The sequence below is a fragment of the Antedon bifida genome, chromosome 10, assembly GCF_963402885.1.
Source record: "Antedon bifida chromosome 10, ecAntBifi1.1, whole genome shotgun sequence".
In the NCBI taxonomy this organism is placed as follows: domain Eukaryota; kingdom Metazoa; phylum Echinodermata; class Crinoidea; order Comatulida; family Antedonidae; genus Antedon; species Antedon bifida.
The window spans coordinates 12,176,660-12,194,691 of NC_136235.1; the positions used below are offsets into that span (position 1 = coordinate 12,176,660).

The window sequence follows — 18,032 nt, forward strand, 5'->3', positions numbered from 1 at the left end:
ATAGACCAGGTTTCTGGTTACTATGAAATACAAAATCAAAAGCGGATTTCATTTCTTAATATAAAGACCACAGTCGAAGAGTATGTTCAAAAGTTTTATCAGTGATAAGGTCTTCATCCTGTTCATCATTGTCAATCATAGGTGTTATGAACTTGCGTTGACCTGATGCAGTGGCTAGCATAGGCATAGTTGGGTGGTAGCTGAAAAGACATTGTATAGTATTATTTATAGTACAGCATCAAAAGCATTTATTTGTATTAAATATATAAATTTACTGCATTTTTCATCTGAAAATATAATTCATATACTTTACAGTAGTGTCTCCAAAAAACAAGTTGGCTCTACTTTATTTATTAAAATCAAATGTTGTGTTTTCACGCCGTTCCTTTAGCCAGTTGTATCAAGAGAACGGAATCATTAGGAAACAGTTACCATGCCGCAGCTTTGGAAACACAGACTGGGCATGGCATACTCCAAAGCATGTCTGGGAAAAGAGAGTCTATGAAAACATTTGCTAATATTGAGATGCATGTAGACAGTAGTTATCGCCAGATGAGAGGTGATTTTGTAAGAAATATTTCTTGTTTAAACTTACCTGATACCATTAACTGCGTCATCATGTGCTTTGAAAGTAGTGAGAGGTTGAAGCATTGGTTCTTCATATGTACTAGGTGTAGTAGGTGCTGAAATTGTATCATAGACTGTCACATAACCAGACTGATTACCTGATATAAGATATTGACCAGTGCTTTAAAAAACAAATATGTTTGTTATTAATACTGAAGATTTTTTATGAAATCTACCATAATGTAAGCAGCAGTGCTGTCGTAGCAGAGGGGAGAGCGCCGTAGTTGGTTGCACTGATGGGGCATATCCCTTGGGTGGAAGTAGTTGAAAAGTGTAGCATCCAAGTCCATTATGAACATGGTTATTCATGGAAAGGGTGTTAATAAAAATGTGGTATTATTTTTAATGATGCTTATTTACATGGTGCGCAGTGGTGTAATGGCTGAGCACTCAGTGGCTAAACCCAGGGGCCTCCAGCGTTGGAGGGCCACTTAGGGTTCCTAAACTAGGGGCCTCGGGTCTCTAAGTTAAGCCACGAATGGTGCGCCTATCAATTCCCCAGTAATCAAATACAGTTTATAAAATGTTGATATTTCACTAAACTAGGGGGTCTGTTTTAGCTTCACTTCACAAACTAGTATAATTTTGAAATGATTGCACACCTATCCAGGTCAAAATACATTCGCTGATTAGTGGTAACCTCTCGTTGCATTCTGTAGAGGATTACACCTGGTTTACGCACATCCCAACAAATTATTTCAGGATCCTATAAAAAAAAAAATTTCTTATTATTAATAATAATCACTTCCTGCAAGTCAACCAGTTTAAGCTGGTTTGACCACAATAAGTTTTCTCCTTTGGTTTATTCATGGATGGACACATAGGCACAGCCTGAAATATCTCAAGATCAGGGTATATCAAGGTGCTCGAGGGTCATCATAGCCTACTGATGTTAAAAGTTATCAGTGAATGTTTTTTTACACAATTAAATAATGAAACAAAATGTTACCACTCTTGCTCCACTGTACAGCTTTGTCCCGTCCGGTGAAAACATAAGTTGTGTAACTCCGCCCACATGACCTTCTAGTACACAAAATTGAGTACCAGTCTCCTCACAGTAAACACCAACTATAATATAAAAAAGTTGTTTCATTATTATGCAAGTATTTTCTATTAGTGTATTCTTATAATGTTAGTTTTTGTAAATCTATAGTGCTTTTTAGTTGCACTGGTGAAAATAAATTATAGTGTAAAAAGGAATGCAGGTATTTTGTTCGCAAGATGTGGGAAGAGGAAATAAGGAGGGAAAATGTGCCTTGTGGGGTGATCACTGGAAAGGGGTGCTTATACCAAAAAGCATATTCATTTAATAATGGATAACTTTTAATACAGAATGTTATGTTATAAGACACTGATCACATTGAATTAATGAAAATATTGTAGGAATAGGAATAGTATTCTAATGTGATTCCAGTTAAGGTAACCTACTTGATTTTGAATATGAACCAGCTGCATACAGTCCACCAATGTCATCCATCGCAAAACATGAAATAATTCCAGACTGTCCAATTCCATTCACTGGAATAAATTGTTTTCATTTTATAAAAAAAATATGTGAATATAGAAGACGTTTATAAATAGCAGAATAGTATAATAATAAAACTTTATTGAGCACATGTTCACCTCAATGCCATTTTTTTTACGTTTAACATGAGTGCAAGGTACTTTTTATTGTATTATAAAATGTTAATAATTCAAATTTCACATGATCATAGCTGTTGGTTGTCAGCATAAAAAATGGTGAAATAATTGAAATGAGCCAATGTGAATATATTACAGGTACTATATTTTTTTAACTTTTTGAACGTATTGTGTTTTAAAAAAATTGTTTTTAACTATGATTAATGATGCTTTGATGTTTCAGCATATAAAAAAACTCCACTCCAAAGAATTATTATTACTTTGTTATGTAAAGTATCTTTCAATATATTTCAACACTATTCAGACGGTGATTAAATTTACTTATAGCAAGTATTGTCAATATGACTTAAATGTTACTATTATTTATTCTTTATACTGGGTAGCCTCTTCAGTCAAAGACTGTTCTCCCAGAGGGCCCAGTGTATTTTACTATGATTAGTTTGTGACAGTGGCTGTCACAAACATGAAAGAAAGGGAATCGACTAGCTACCTAGTGTTGGTCTCTCTTCACATTCTCTACCAGGCCTATCTGTATAAAACACACGAATCATCTTCTTAAAACCAGCATAGAGTTTTGAACCATCAGGACTGAAGGCTACAGACAGAGCACTTGTTATTTCATCCTAAAGGAATGATAAATTATATACTGTATATTAATTATATTTTCAACCAAGATTTATAGAAAAAGAAAAAGATTTGAAAGAGCTGTTATATTCAAAATATCCATTACTATTACCCTATTGGGTTACAATTATTATAATCAGCAATTTTGTTTTATAAAATAATATAAAACTTACCAAGTGGTTGTATGGCCTGTAAGTGCACCGTAACTCGCCAGTGAAGGCATCCCATAAATGTATTGGATGATCTCTTGATGTTGACACCAAACTAAAGTAGAAACATACAAGTAATAACTATAGCATTTTTCTGGGTGGATCAACCACTTATTTATTCTCTCAGTCTAAACAATATTGCCCTGAAAACTTGGTTTTTATAAGTAACAGGGCATATGTAATTGGCGAGTTGCTCACTGTTGGATGTGTATGACATTTTTAACAATAAATACATTTTTTTAAATGTAAAAACCAGTACATAAATATTTTACAGAACACAGAATAAACACTATATCTCTGTATGCACACAATTTATTTTATGACAAAAAAATGTGATGTGCCCATAATTATATGGACATGATGATGTCATATCACTACCATATTTGGATTAATTTTAAATACCAAGCTGAAGATGGGTCCATTGAGCTCATTGTTGGATACCAACAGTAATCATAAATCAACTCTCCCTCCGGAATCTTTAGGACAGATTCCCACTCCGGTAAGTCACCTTCTCTGTTTTCCTCCCATAATTCAGGTGGAAGGTTGAAGAGACGGAGCGTGTTATCATCACTGTTTGTTAGGATACAAGAGCCATCTGGAGCCCTGTAGAAGAAAAAATTACATAAGACTAAAGCTCTACACTATCAAACTGTATGTGACAAAAAAAAAGTGATGTGCCCATATATGGACTTGATGATGTTATATTACTATTACTTACCATATTTGGGCACATCACACTTTTTTGTCAAACTAGTTTGATAGTGTAGACAGAGTTTAACATGAACGAAAGCATGTAAAAATTGGTCGGTCATTTTTAACATCCTCCGAGGGGCATTACATATCTCTTTATTGCCAAAATGTAAAATAATAATAACAATTATGATGCTCAAATTATTTGGCAAACATTTATTTAAGAAAGAAATAATAATAATCTTACCATTTACAACCTTTTAGGAAGTTTTCCTTTTTGTTTAGAAATTCTGATTTTGTGTTAATTAGTTTGTATGGTTCTTTCGTCCAATCAGGCTTGTACAAGCTAAAACGATAATAAAACATTTGTAAGAGGGAATTTAATTCTTCCTGTAGCTAGAAATTGTACTCAAATTCCTGAAATATTACTGTTTTGACTTAAAATACGAAAAAATCAACAACAATCTGAAAGATTACTACAATATTAGGGTTTAATGTATGGCAATCTAACAACAGGACACTGAGCTTGCCTTAACAAGATAGGAACTTGTAACAGTCCTTTGATCTTATGTCTGGCTGCGACTATACCAACAGTACTGTACTATGTTCATATTCTCTGTGGCTGATTGTGTCACAGCCACAGATAAAACCTTTGATCTCCTGTTGTTAGGATTTCCTTGATGTGTCTTTGTACCTTGTATCCATAGTCTGTGTATCTGCATCAACATCAATAGTGGGTTTTTCTGATGACTCCATTACAACCTCTCCGGGTTCCTCACTGGTTTCGTTAGTTGTCTTTTCTTCATGTTCAGGTTGGCTTTGATCAATGTTAAGTGCTTGATCATCTGGTGGGCAACTGACTACCTCCTCCTCCTCATCTGCATCTTGAACTGCTGTTTTGTCTGACATTATTCAATTTCAATACTTGCTCTAATTTCAGCTCACATTTTGCATTGCTATAAATAAAATATGGTACAAAAACAATTCGTTGATTAGGATCAAACATTTTGCCAGTTGGTAAAGAAGAATGTTGCTGTAAACCTGATTACTACTACTACATCCTAGCACCTTTTTTAGTATTACATTTAATAATTAGTAAACATTCAATATACTGTAAGAATAAGATAGATAGGCCTTATTATATTAATTATTTTTTACAGTAACCATAAAATAAGAAGGCAAGGCTTCCAAAAAGATGACAGCCTAATGATTTAGTTCATTGTTTATATTATAAATATACAGAAAAACACAAAGGAATTAAATTGAATTGTTATACAGAAATGCACAAACCAAAAACAACAGATCTAAATAAAAGATCCAACAACACATGTTGATGTTGACATTTTGTTATTTCATAATACCGCCACCTATGTGATAGATCAAAATGGCATATTGGCAGAAAGCACTGTGAATTACATTTTGTTTAAAATTAAAACTGTATTTACATTTACACGTTTTATATATACATTATATACATTAGAAATGATTTTTAAATATAAATTAAAACTACTTATTTCCATCTTAGTTTTATAATTTTAGAAAATTAGAGATTATCGACGATAACAACGCCATTACAATTACATGTCATGAATTATCTGGCAACACTTGATAAATACTGCGGGTTTTTCAAAAGACGACACGATACTAGCTAGCAGGGCCTAGGCTAGGCCTAAATACATATTCCAGAAATCGCTGGGAAAGCAGCATTTTACTAAACAGTTATCTTAGAATACTTTATAAATATGTTAACTGCATACTTGTGTTGCTTGATAAAGGTACAATTTATTAAGACCTTTTTCTAAGCCTAAACAATAAGTCTATATAGGCTAGCCTAGGTAAAGGTAGAGGGTAGGTCGGGACTAGACACTAGGCCAGCCTGGTGTTGTTTGATTCTTTCGGTCTCCATTTAGTTAGGTCGGCCGCTCGTTATAGAACGCCTAAATTCTTTATTATTCGTAATAATTTACTCATCGTCTTTATTGAGTAGAAAGATGTGATAGGCTACATTACCAGCCTACTCTACTACTAGCCTAATAATAAAAGTAGTTTATATTTATAATAATTAATAATATTAGGCCTAGGGCCTAGGCCTAATAATAAATAATATAGGCCTAGTAGTAGTAGTAGCCTAGGCCTAATAGTATACCTTAATTAATTATTATAATAAATAGGGCTAGTTTTAGGAGCTTCACTTGACATGACACTCATGGAAAAAGTGACTGAGATGGTCATAACCATGTCAACGCCAACGAAATGTCTACACCAAACAGTGACTGAGGGCCCAATGCACAAGTTTTAAAAAAGACGAAATCTCGGACCATTCAAAACTGGTTGTTTTTTTATGTCTGTTAGTCCCGATCGGCTCTCCTCCCCCTACCTCCCTAGTTGGAAATATTTATTTTACTTTTTTATTTTTTAAGGTTTAGTAAGAAGAGAAACACAGAAGAAAATGGCAAATGATGATAATCAATTTATGAGCTGTTTGTTAAAACTACAAGAAGCACATTTGCAGATTGTGAAAAGTAATTTTATTTATAATTGCTGCCTCAAAATTATAAAGCTCTGTCTACACTATCAAAAGTATAGTTTGACAAAAAAAGTCACATCACATTTTTTTTGTCACATAAAGTTTGATAGTGTAGACAGAGCTTTAGATTGAGCATAAATTTGAAGAAGTAAAACATTTTTACTACATAATTATAATAGTATATTATACAATATTTTTGTTTCCTGATATTAGCAAAAAAACAGCTTAAAATGATTTAAGCTGTATCATTAAATGATGCGTTTAGCATTTGCTGTTACCATGCAAACAGAACTTAAAACATTTCTTTCACATTTGAATCATATCAAACTAACTTTATTGAACAAAATATCTGTAATATTAACAGTACACTTGTACTTTTTTGTTACAAAATTAGTTTAAATAACTTCCATTTGATAGATAAATAAATGTGAATAATTGTTATTATTTAATTGTCTTGTTCTAAACAGAATTAAAAGATGAGGTATGCATGATAACAACAAGATACCAAAAAGTGCACACTAATGCAAATCAGTAAGTAATTCTACAATATTCATTGTCTATTCATGTCTAAATTGTTTGTCTTTTGTTAATTAGATTAATTAATATTAAATATATTTTTCTTAATAAAGGAGTGCTCATTATGCAAAGAAATATTACACAAAATGTAAGTTAATGCTAAATGAACGTGAGATGATGAAAACTAAGATGCAAGAGCTGATGAAAGATAAGTAAGTAAAACACATGTATAATACTAGAGGACATACCTTATGCCCAACCTTTGAGCCTTCCTTTTAATGTCAAACTCATTTGTTGGTGAGATTTGGATTTATAAAAAGTGAAAGCTGTAAACATGCCTAGGTCGCCGTCAAACAATAATCGTTCAGATGTCTGTGCAAAATATGAATAGCTGCTACTCGGCAAATATTAATATGACCACCCAGATGCTCATTCAGAAACCCGCTATTTGTTTTTATTTTCTTTTTTTATACAGAATATGTAAGAAGTGTAAAGATACAACAGATCAACATAAAACATGTGTAGATGCTTCAACAGAAAGTAAGCCTATTAGTTTGGAATTATTAGGAAGTTATGCTATTTATCCCCCTTTTTTCAATACAGTACTTCAGAGTAAGCTATCATCTAGTATCAGTAATATATAAGGTTCATACTACTGTAGTTACAGAAATCATGGAATTATAATTTTAAAAATTGTCCCCACCTCAAAATTTATGGCTATCATTAAAAAGTCATAGATAGAGCATATAATATGATCAGAGAGTTATTTGTATACCCGATAAGATGAAAACAATTTACATTTTTGTTGGAAACCATTCATGCACAATTTATGTAACACTGTTCAAAAGTCATGGAGTTTTACTAAAAAGTATATTGGTATATTGAATCTTTATTAATTTTAATTGCTAACTATTGTATTGTTTATAGATTTCCCCTCATCAGTGGTATCTTCCACAATTGGATCTAATTTATCTCCAGTTAAGAAGCCTAAAGGAAAGCTTAGAAGAAAGAAAGGAGTAAGTTCTGTAGCAGTGAGTGTGATGATGACAAAACCTTTAATTATACCAATCACGGGTCAAAGTTCAAAAGAAAGTAATACTAAGATAGCAACAGAAGGAAGATTCAATGAAAGTGACTGTTACATTGGTGCAAAAGGTGACAATGTAAAAATGGCATTTGTTCCAGATACCTTTCCATCAGATATGTCATTAGACATTTCTGATGAGATTAACATACCGTTAATAGATGATTCTGATATTAAAACACCTGATGTGAAAGGCATTATGGGAAGAGATATCATGTCGGTGTCAATACCAGATACATGCACGTTTCCAGATGAAGATGCAACAGTGTTTCATACACAAGATAAGGTGGACGGCCCACAATACACCAGCACACAGCTTGTCCCTCAACTAGAAGATAATTCTCTTAATTTAGATAAAGAAATTCCTTCGCACATGGACGATGATGATCTGACAATGACTCAATCTCAGACCAGAGTTTTGAAGGTACCACCATTAAGCAGTACACCAAACATACCAAAGATTAAGAAGGCACGACAGATGGTTAGTAAGCAAGATAAACAAAAGAATGGAGATGGTCAAACAAAGCAGGCTGCTGACCGTCGAACCTCATTGCCAAGGTCAGAATCACAGTATCCAGTTGATCTTAATAATACACAGATTCCTTCACCAACATTCCAACGAGACATCTCAGCAACTCTTACAAAAGAAGATGAGGAAAAAGCTAAGAATGCTAGCAGAGTTCTTGGATTTTCTGTCCAGAAAACACCTTCCGTTGTTAATCAAAAGACCCCTGTATCTTCCTCTATATCTTTGGCCCTAAAGACTCCTTCTTCAGCTTCTCTGATAGGGGATGAAAGCTACATGTCTGATGAATCACCATTGTTGTTACGAGAACCTAAAATTGATTTTCAGAAAACAAGATTGTTTAACAACACTTCTAGACATGAAATGGAAGAGGAAACACCGTCGATTAGTAAGAAACGTAAACTTATTGATGAAGATACAAATTCTAAACAAAATGTTGTGGAAAGTAAAAGAAGATACAAAGAAGATAATACTGAACAGGAAGTCAAACAAAGTAATTTAAACTCTCCAACAAAACACAGACTTGTCCAAAAAACTCTGACCAGTTTTAATGGCAGTAATAAAGGTAGCTCTGACATTAGAAGACCCAGTAACAAAGGAAGTATCACTTGTGATGATACTCAGCAAGACATCTATTTTCAAGAAGCTGTTAAACAGTCTCTGCAAGATTTTAAGACATCGGAGTTTAAGAAACCTTTTGTACCTGTTAAAAGAAGAACTTTGTATGATGACCAAAACGATGACAATGAAATTGATCACAGAAAAGAAGGCCGTGAAATTGATCGCAGTTTTCTAAATGGTACTATAGATCCTTCTATTGATCTTACCGAATTTGACGAGAATACTCCACAAACATACGATCTCGCTAATCATAAACCTGTTTTAATAAAGTCTGGCACAGTTTGCATTGTCAAAGAGGTGCCATGCATTCTAGATGATACATGTGCTACTAACATGCAAGAAGGGGATGCTGTTCATTCTTTAATGGTTGATAAGGATGTTGAGAATTTAAGCGAAGATGATATGTTTGGTGCCGATGAAGAATATGAGGAACATAATCAAGGTAGCTTTTTTTTTATATACAGTACTCAATCAATTGATTGATTTTTAATAATAATTGAATTTACTGTACTTTATTCACTCTCTCGTCTTCTAAACTGTTTCCATACAGGATTAGTACTGTATGGGCCTTTGAAAACATGGAAAATAATGGATCTTATAATATTTTCGATGTCTGGAAAGTCACAAAAATAGATTAGATGGAGGTATATTGCTGTCATGACATTTCATTTTGTTCATTATGTTATGTTACCTTTTCCACAGATATGACCAATGTTGTTGAAGATGAGAAACCAAAGAAGCTACCTGTTGATTCTTTCATCAAAGATTATGATGTGTAATGACTTTTTTCTTGTACTAATGTGTTACATTTATTATTTACAATTAAAGTGAGTTGACCAATCACAGACAACAGTTTGGATTTTTTTCATCTTGTCAATTTCTTGTTAATTCTGGAAGATTTGATTGATGTTTCTGTTTCTTTGCTGATCCAAGGCGCCTTGAAGCTAAGGTGCCTATGTGTTAAATATTGAAAAAAAAAAACCGGTTTGGATAATCTATCGCATCATAGTTGGTGAAGATTGGAGTAGAATCTCTATTAAAAAGGGACACATTCATCATATAGGAGTGTCCCCTGAATATGTGTTGGTCATTATGTGATATATTTGCCCTTGTTCTTTTCACAGTAAAGGCTCGAAGGGTGTTCAAAATTAGAGGCTCTTCTGTATAGATACTAAATGCAAACGATTTAGACCTGATGATAGTAACATATTTTGTATGCAATTCCTACAGGGTGCCATCAGTTGCAGAAGAGAAGCCCACTTATAAGTACGTAGAAGTAGTACGTAAGCAGGCAGACAGGAGGAAACTAAGAGGCTTTGAATGCAAGGACTGTGAAGCGGTATGTATTGTTTGTGTATTCCTCTATTTCGTTTCGTTTATTTTCCACTCATTTAAATGAATTTAAACAAACATACGTATACAGTGTATAATATGGGTGGATGGAGGTCGCAGTAAGTTAATTGAACTTTAAGTCGTGACCCCCGTATCAGTATAACAATAAAAATGGAATAGACTAAAATATATGTTTAAAAATGAGGGTACATAAAAATCAAGTACATAAAATTTTAATTAAGTAAGACAGTAAAAGTTAAATAGAACCTCTATTAAAGGGACCCGGCAAAGTGTCCCTTGATTCCCTTTAATAGAGGTGTCTCTTTAATAGAGGTTTGGCTATAAAAATATATTTTGCTCCTCATTCATTACATATGATGTAGGTGAACTTCTACTGTAGTTAACTAAGTATTCTACAGGAAAATTTAGTTGTGTGAATCAAAAGTGTTGGTCTTCAATCACTTTTTATTGTTTGTTGTATTGTTGAGGACTTGCTCTTTATTTGCCTTCACAGTATTTGTTTCTGAACTTGTATTTTTTCTCCTAAAGTATTTCAGTACAATGGATTTGACAGATTCACAGAAGGCTGATCGTATGAAGGCTTGTTCACGTCACAGAGGTCATTATTCTCCCCCTGCTACTCAACCTCATTATTGGGACGTTGACTTCCCTAATACACAGATATGCCTTCAAAAAGGTAATGGTTCTTGACAATTATCTAATCATTAATGAAATAGGGGAAGTGGTTCTTTTTTTCAGGAAAGGGCAAACAATTGTCATGCGAGTAATCATGTCATTATTTATTTTGCCAGTTTACATAATGTGCAACATGAAAACAGAACAAAAGTAGAATTACTTTTAAGTAATCCTACTTTCCTCCTAGAGTTTAAATTGTATGCTGCATACAGTACAACACCATAACCCTCCTGTAGGTCTGAATAGGACCTATGGTGTTGTATGCTGCATACAGTACAACACCATAACTCTGTAGGTCTGAACAAGACCTATGGTGTTGTATGCTGCATACAGTACAACACCATAACTCTCCTGTAGGTCTGAATAGGACCTATGGTGTTGTATGCTGCATACAGTACAACACCATAACTCTGTAGGTCAGAACAAGACCTATGGAGTTGTATGCTGCGTACAGTACACAACCATAACTATGTAGGTCTGAACAAGACCTATGGAGTTGTATGCTGCATACAGTACAAAACCATAACTCTCCTGTAGGTCTGAACAAGACCTATGGAGTTGTATGCTGCATACAGTACAACACCATAACTCTCCTGTAGGTCTGAACAAGACCTATGGAGTTGTATGCTGCATACAGTACACCATAACTCTCCTGTAGTTCTGAACAAGACCTATGGAGTTGTATGCTGCATACAGTACAAAACCATAATTCTGTAGAGTCTGAATTGGCCCTATTGTTGAAATTGAGCAAATTTTCATGCATATTCCTTCTAAAGTGACATTAAACTGTTGATTTTGTGTCAACAAGAAAACACAAACAAACTAAGTATACATTATTATTTCAAAAATGATTAGGTTGACAAAAGTGTAATGTTTATACATTTTTGTTATGTGTACATTTATGGTTAAACTCTTTTGTTTTGTTACAGGTTATATTAACAATGCATCCAAGGAGGAAGAAGAAACAGCTGAGGAAACAAGAAAGCTACTTGGTAGGAGGAAAAAATATAAAAGAAATTTCAAAAGTAAAACAGAATCAAAACAAAACTAGGACAGTGTTGTATTTAAGAATTATATATATATTAATATTAACTCTATGGTTAATTGCAATAACATGAACAATTCTGTGGTAAAAATCTTAAATGTTTGCATAAAAGGATCATAAAAGAATAGGTTCTCGCATTAATACGCTGTATAAACAGAGGCATAGAGTGGTACATGACTGAGTAAAGGCATGACTTCAAACTGGTGTATCTGATTGACTAATTAGTACAGCCATATTATGATTGTCCCTTTCCATATGATGGATGGTGGAACACTTTTTGAGATATATTTATTTGGGAGTTAATTTCCTAGTTACCGTATTTATTCGAATAAACGCCTCCCTCGAATAAATGCCTCCCCCTATTAAACACCTCCCCCGATTAAACACCTCCCTCGAATAAATGCTCCCCTAAAAACCCTCCCTCGAATAAATTCCCCGGGTGTTTATTCAAAATATATACGGTAATAATATTTGATGTTACACTGAGATAGATTATTTATAGTTTTGTATTGATGCCTAACCACCAAAAAACCTTTAAATTATTAGATAATTGATGTATGATGCTTTGGTGATGACTTGCCAACTTCATCAGTCTTTTTCAATTACATCTGACATGTTGTTGGCTATAAACAGCATAATTATATTATGTACATATCCTCAGGCCAAGAATAGTTACATAAAAACGTTTATAGTTTTTTTTCTGCACTTTCTAACAAAAAAATCACCACATGGACTAGTGCCAAAAACCAAAAACATTTTTACATTCCTAAATTTGATCATATGTATTATTACAGTATATTTATTCTTTATGAAAATAAACTGAATTTTGTAAATAATGTTTGCCATGCTGTGTTATTTGGTATTATAAAGTTTAGAGTTGGTATGGACGCCAAGCTAGTCGTATGTCCCGCGTAATATCAACTATTCTGTACATTTGACCAACCATGTCGCTTGTAATTGGTCAATCCACTTGCGTTGTGCCTATAATAATATAACTATAATAATAATACCCTTTTCACATTTGCAAAATGTAACAACTGGTAACGAGTTGTAACAATGTATGCAGTATGAAAAGGGTAAAAGATGATACGATCAAAACCATATAGAAAATGTATTTATATAACGTCCGTATCACTTTTGTAAAAGTGTTATTAAGAATATATTATAGTGTTACTGTTAATTATGAAAGAAACCTTTTGAGGAAAATATTTTGCAACCAGTGCCCGAGTTGCAACAGACAAGCTCACCTATCAGGTAATCACCGATATTCTGTTTACAGACTCTATGTATTTACTCGTCTTGATGTGATAAGATGTGACGTCCAACATAATCAGATAAGATGATGATATTGACCATGGTACTGATAGTGACCCTCATGTTTTGGGGTCAGTTATTTTCCACTTAAGGTCATATTTACCCCAGCCTACGTGACTACATTTTGTTGTTGACTACAGCAATCTGTTTCAATAAATTTAATTTGGTGAAACAGAATTCTACTTTCCTCTTTTCTAATCCACTCATGGCAGCTATAGACTGCTTTCTATTTCGTATTTCTCCTGATAGCCGCTTTACATTACCTTGATTTAGAGCCTCTACTAATTTTATTTATATCTTCAGAGATCCAGCCACTTACCCACAGCATAATTGTCATTTTTCAGTAAATTGCCTTTGAATTCCTACAAAATTTCTATTAATTAAAATTGTTTAAACTGGAAACTTCAGTTTGGGTCAGAGAAGAAGAAAATTAGGCTCTAAAATAGGTCTAATAAAATAATTTGCTAATTAGAAAAAAAGAAAAGTGTTTTTGTTATTCGAATCTATGTCAATGCAAAATTAAGTAAGGGCAACATTTTGAATTTGTTTTGAAACATCTATTATTATAGAGATTGTTAGTTTTATTTATTGATTCATGTTTCAATATTTTATATTATAAATAATGTTGTATATTGTTTATAAAATATGGCATATCGGTGAAATTCTCAGCAGTCACAATTGGGCTGGGGTCAAATATCTTTTGTCTGACTTTGAAAGTGACAATGAGTAAAGTGATTGTAATATACATATTGGCATCACTAATGAAACAAAATATGACCCCTCAACCCTCCACAACTCACATTTGTATTCATTAAACAAAATAAATATAGTATTATGTATTATAGTAAGTATTATGGCCTGTTTTATAAAAAAAAAGAATATGGTAAAAATGCCTAAACTAATGTCTTTTTTACCGTTTTCACTATATTAAACTGAAATTTTTAAAAAAAGTTTGGTTTGAATTGAAAGAAATAGGCATATTTGTGTATATTTGATTTGATAACAAATTAGGGCCCTGCTTAGTTTTTTTCTCCGTTGATTGTTGACCAGATTTTGGGGGTCACTGTTTTTCAATGAAGGTCATAAATTTATATGACGTCACCTAGTGTTTGTTTGACGTGATTACTGGCACGAAACTTCTTACGACTAGTATAGATAATACGTGTTCACACGATGAAAGCTAGTGTATAAAAAAATCGATGCAATATATATACTGGGCAATATACACAATATCAACATGTTTAATGTGTGCTTGGTAAATAATATGAATACAAACATTAATTCCAAAGAATTTAAACGATTAAATCTTTCGGAAATTACTTTCACTTCCCCCCAAAAAGACAAAAAACGATCCAGAGTTCCGGTTTTACTATACCATGTTGAAGACTGCAGTAGGTCTACATTTTGTTATGTTTCCAATAATGTGGGTTCTTTCTTGGTTGGACAACTAGGCCGGGTCAACCTATTTTTTGCAATGTGCAAATTGCCACCATGTCGGCAAAGTAATACTGAGAACCCTTGAAACGTCCTCGAATTAAATACATACACGGGACTAATTGTGCGAAAATACTAAATTCGTGAAAATATCCCATATATATTACAAAAGATAATATAGTTTACTAAATAGTTCACTATATCTCTGATTCAATTTCTAGTCCCGATATCTTTCACTCACCGCCCACAACACACCACACCTATTAATTTCAAAATCCTGCATCCGCCCGCCACTGCAAAATTCTATTTTGTTTTCAAACAATATTGTTGACAATAATAATACTGTATTTATCATATGATTATGTTATCCAAATTCGTCATAATAAGGCTAATAATGATAATATTTACCATTTATATTTGTTCATTTGCCTACGTGCTGTTGATCTCGTATCATCATGTAGACACGGATTATTCCACTTTCATATGGGGATCATTATAGTTTAGGTTGACAAATAAAACGTTGGTAAAATCAGTTACATATATTAGTTGTTAATTGGTTCATGAGTATACTATTGCACTAACGTTCAGACCATGTCATTGGGAAATAACCTTTTTTAGGATGATTAGCTCATACGGAGTTGAAATTGTAGCGTACCCCATATACAAATGGACTTGGCTACTACGAAACCTATAAATATTATTGAATTTTATCACCCCGCACATAAGATTTTGTATATTAACAATTGGAAGACCACGAATTTCAAATTCTACAACAGTATCACAAACTCGACAATTATGGACAGAGTTGAGAAAGGTAAGTAATTAATTATGACCTTTGTTGTGATAGATTTGTATTATTTGATTCGCTCGCAACTATACTGAAATTTAAGTTTAATTTACGAAACGTCTGCTGCCATTTAATTGTGAACATTAATATACAAACATTATACGATATTCATGATCAATCTTCTTCCTCTGCAGGTTCTGGATCACCACCAGAGCGAAGAAATACAAAGCCATCCGACGTAAGTTACCATTTATATTTACAACTATTTAGCAGTAGTAATAATATTAATTTATATTTGATATACACATAGGCCAGGCCCTGATTAGATTATTACTTAATCTGACGTAGGGGGGTAATAATAACTTGAATGATGCAGGATGGCCACTGATCGATACATGCAACTGTTATTTTTATGGCTGGTAAATAATAGGTATGGGAAGAACAAACCGCTTAAAATAGACTGACCGAAGTTTGTAAATTTCCATCAGCTGAGTTAGAACTTCCGTGCTACCCTGGAGGATCGCTTATGTGATACTTCGCCAAGATTGAAAGTAAACATCCACCCTTAAATCCTTGCCAACATAAATTAATCAGCTACGTACTACTGCACTGTTATTAACATAGCGTGGTATAAGTTAATAAAATTGAAAGTGGCATATTGATCGTTTGATTTGAATGATCTTTCATATTTGGGGGATAACATCTTTAATTAATAGCATATCATAATAGATCTATTTTATATTTTTGTTAGGTAAAAAAGAATGTAAATGGTGAAGAACTATGTCATCATTACGGTCACTACCCAAACTACGATCACCACCACCCACACAACAGCCCCAAGGCCCACCCGAGTCACCCATGTCATCGACTAGACAGCTCTCCTGGTACTCCATAGAGAGCGTGTGATCGGAAAATTGTCGGACTACACGTAACGGAAAAGGATGTCTTTTTGCATGCGAATGTGTACAAAGATCAAACAGAAGCCTTTAAACCAATCTCTTCCAATCTGGACAAATGGTGCATGAGTTTGACGAAGCTAGCAACAGGCTGTTACGTCGACGCAAAAGAAATTCCCGTCGGCTATGAGCGTCATGTTATACTATAAATACATCATATTCAACCTAGGCCTATACATGTTGTATGCATCATCCGTCGGCTATGAGCGTCATGTTATACTATAAATACATCATATTCAACCTATGCCTATATGTTGTATGCATCATAAAGGGTTGTATACATTTTTGACCAAGTGTTGAAATGAACTTTACTTCGTCTACAACGAACCATGACACTGATTATATAGTGTTTCATCTTGATTACTTAGTTTAACTTTAAGTTTATAACTTAACTATGTAACGTATTTTAAATGTTTCAGCACATCAGAATAAAAATTGAAAAAAAAAAAAATTAATAAAACGTATAACAATAATCGTGCTCTTTTATTGCGTTAAAATACATTTTTCTGGATCACTACATGTAGCCTACTCTCTCACAATAACGATCGAAGTATATTGATCGAAACGTCGAGTTCTACATGTGGTGTACCGCAAACTTTATATATTATGATATCTGATATTGTTTTGTAAAAATGCATTATAAAATAAATGTGATAAATCATGTTAACAGTTATTAAACATGACATTATGTTTATTTGATTAAATAAATTGCAATGTACAATGCTGAATGTTTTTCTTTTACATTTTGTTATCTTCTAACTAAATGTTTAACATTGATCCACAGCAGTCTACCCTAAGGTTATGTTTAACGAATCTTGCGATAGTCGATATAGATGTATTGTAATCTAGTGACAGCTGCAGAACCGGGTGCGGTAAAGGAAGAACGAGAAAATCAAATAAAATATATGATTGACTGGAGAAATAGGCCTAAAATTGAGTTTACAATTAGCCCTAAACCGTAATAAATGCATTCTTTTTAATAATTTGGTATGGTTACCCAATTTCCAACGATTTTCAGAAAAATGGTGGGAACTTAGGAACTACATAGGCGCATGCGTGGTAATTATGTAAGTAGTTATTTTTGAAATCGCATTTATCTTAAATAAAAATACTGTATTCAGCGACATAATATTAAATAATAATATTAAATAAAGTTACAGCAGTATACTCATATGTACCAAAACACTGTGACTTAAGTTCGACCTTAAGGGATACCCCTAATAAATTAACTTATGAAGCAATACTAATTTAAATGAAATGAAGAAAAATAATATAACTATGAAAAGATGATATCCCTTCAATAATTTATTCAAATGAATTAAATTTATTAAACAAAATTACGCATAAAAAAAAGTCTATCCTAAAAAAACTACAGTAACTTTATTTGTAATCAACCAATAGAA

At 33.1% G+C, this 18,032-nt stretch overlaps 3 protein-coding genes and 1 long non-coding RNA gene across 4 annotated transcripts in view; 3 read left to right on the forward strand and 1 right to left on the reverse strand.

The window, feature by feature from the left end:
- Window positions 1-15,465, forward strand: part of LOC144854796 (HBS1-like protein) — a 51,692-nt gene extending 36,227 nt beyond the window's left edge. Inside the window, exon 19 of the transcript XR_013614693.1 lies at window positions 15,456-15,465. The gene's annotated coding sequence lies outside the window, so the exon portion shown is untranslated. The remainder of the gene's footprint in view (window positions 1-15,455) is intronic.
- LOC144853768 (telomerase Cajal body protein 1-like) lies at window positions 56-5,138 on the reverse strand. The gene is made up of 11 exons (XM_078711591.1): window positions 5,082-5,138; window positions 4,486-4,747; window positions 4,039-4,137; window positions 3,504-3,704; window positions 3,066-3,156; window positions 2,759-2,891; window positions 2,056-2,145; window positions 1,577-1,695; window positions 1,230-1,333; window positions 596-748; window positions 56-200 (listed from the first exon to the last, which is right to left on the reverse strand). Exons 2-11 carry the CDS (start codon window positions 4,698-4,700, stop codon window positions 56-58), a joined length of 1,350 nt encoding a protein of 449 aa, XP_078567717.1. The 5' UTR covers window positions 4,701-4,747; window positions 5,082-5,138.
- LOC144853942 (uncharacterized) lies at window positions 5,432-12,974 on the forward strand. Its single transcript, XM_078711810.1, has 10 exons — window positions 5,432-5,566; window positions 6,212-6,313; window positions 6,786-6,849; window positions 6,948-7,046; window positions 7,310-7,374; window positions 7,762-9,507; window positions 9,768-9,840; window positions 10,296-10,404; window positions 10,947-11,094; window positions 12,023-12,974. Exons 2-10 carry the CDS (start codon window positions 6,241-6,243, stop codon window positions 12,142-12,144), a joined length of 2,499 nt encoding a protein of 832 aa, XP_078567936.1. The 5' UTR covers window positions 5,432-5,566; window positions 6,212-6,240; the 3' UTR covers window positions 12,145-12,974.
- A 131-nt stretch (window positions 15,466-15,596) lies between the features above and the next one.
- Window positions 15,597-17,357, forward strand: LOC144854797 (uncharacterized). Its single transcript, XR_013614695.1, has 3 exons — window positions 15,597-15,700; window positions 15,868-15,911; window positions 16,425-17,357. It is a non-coding gene; the product is annotated as an uncharacterized LOC144854797 (long non-coding RNA).
- The last annotated feature ends 675 nt before the right edge of the window (window positions 17,358-18,032 follow it).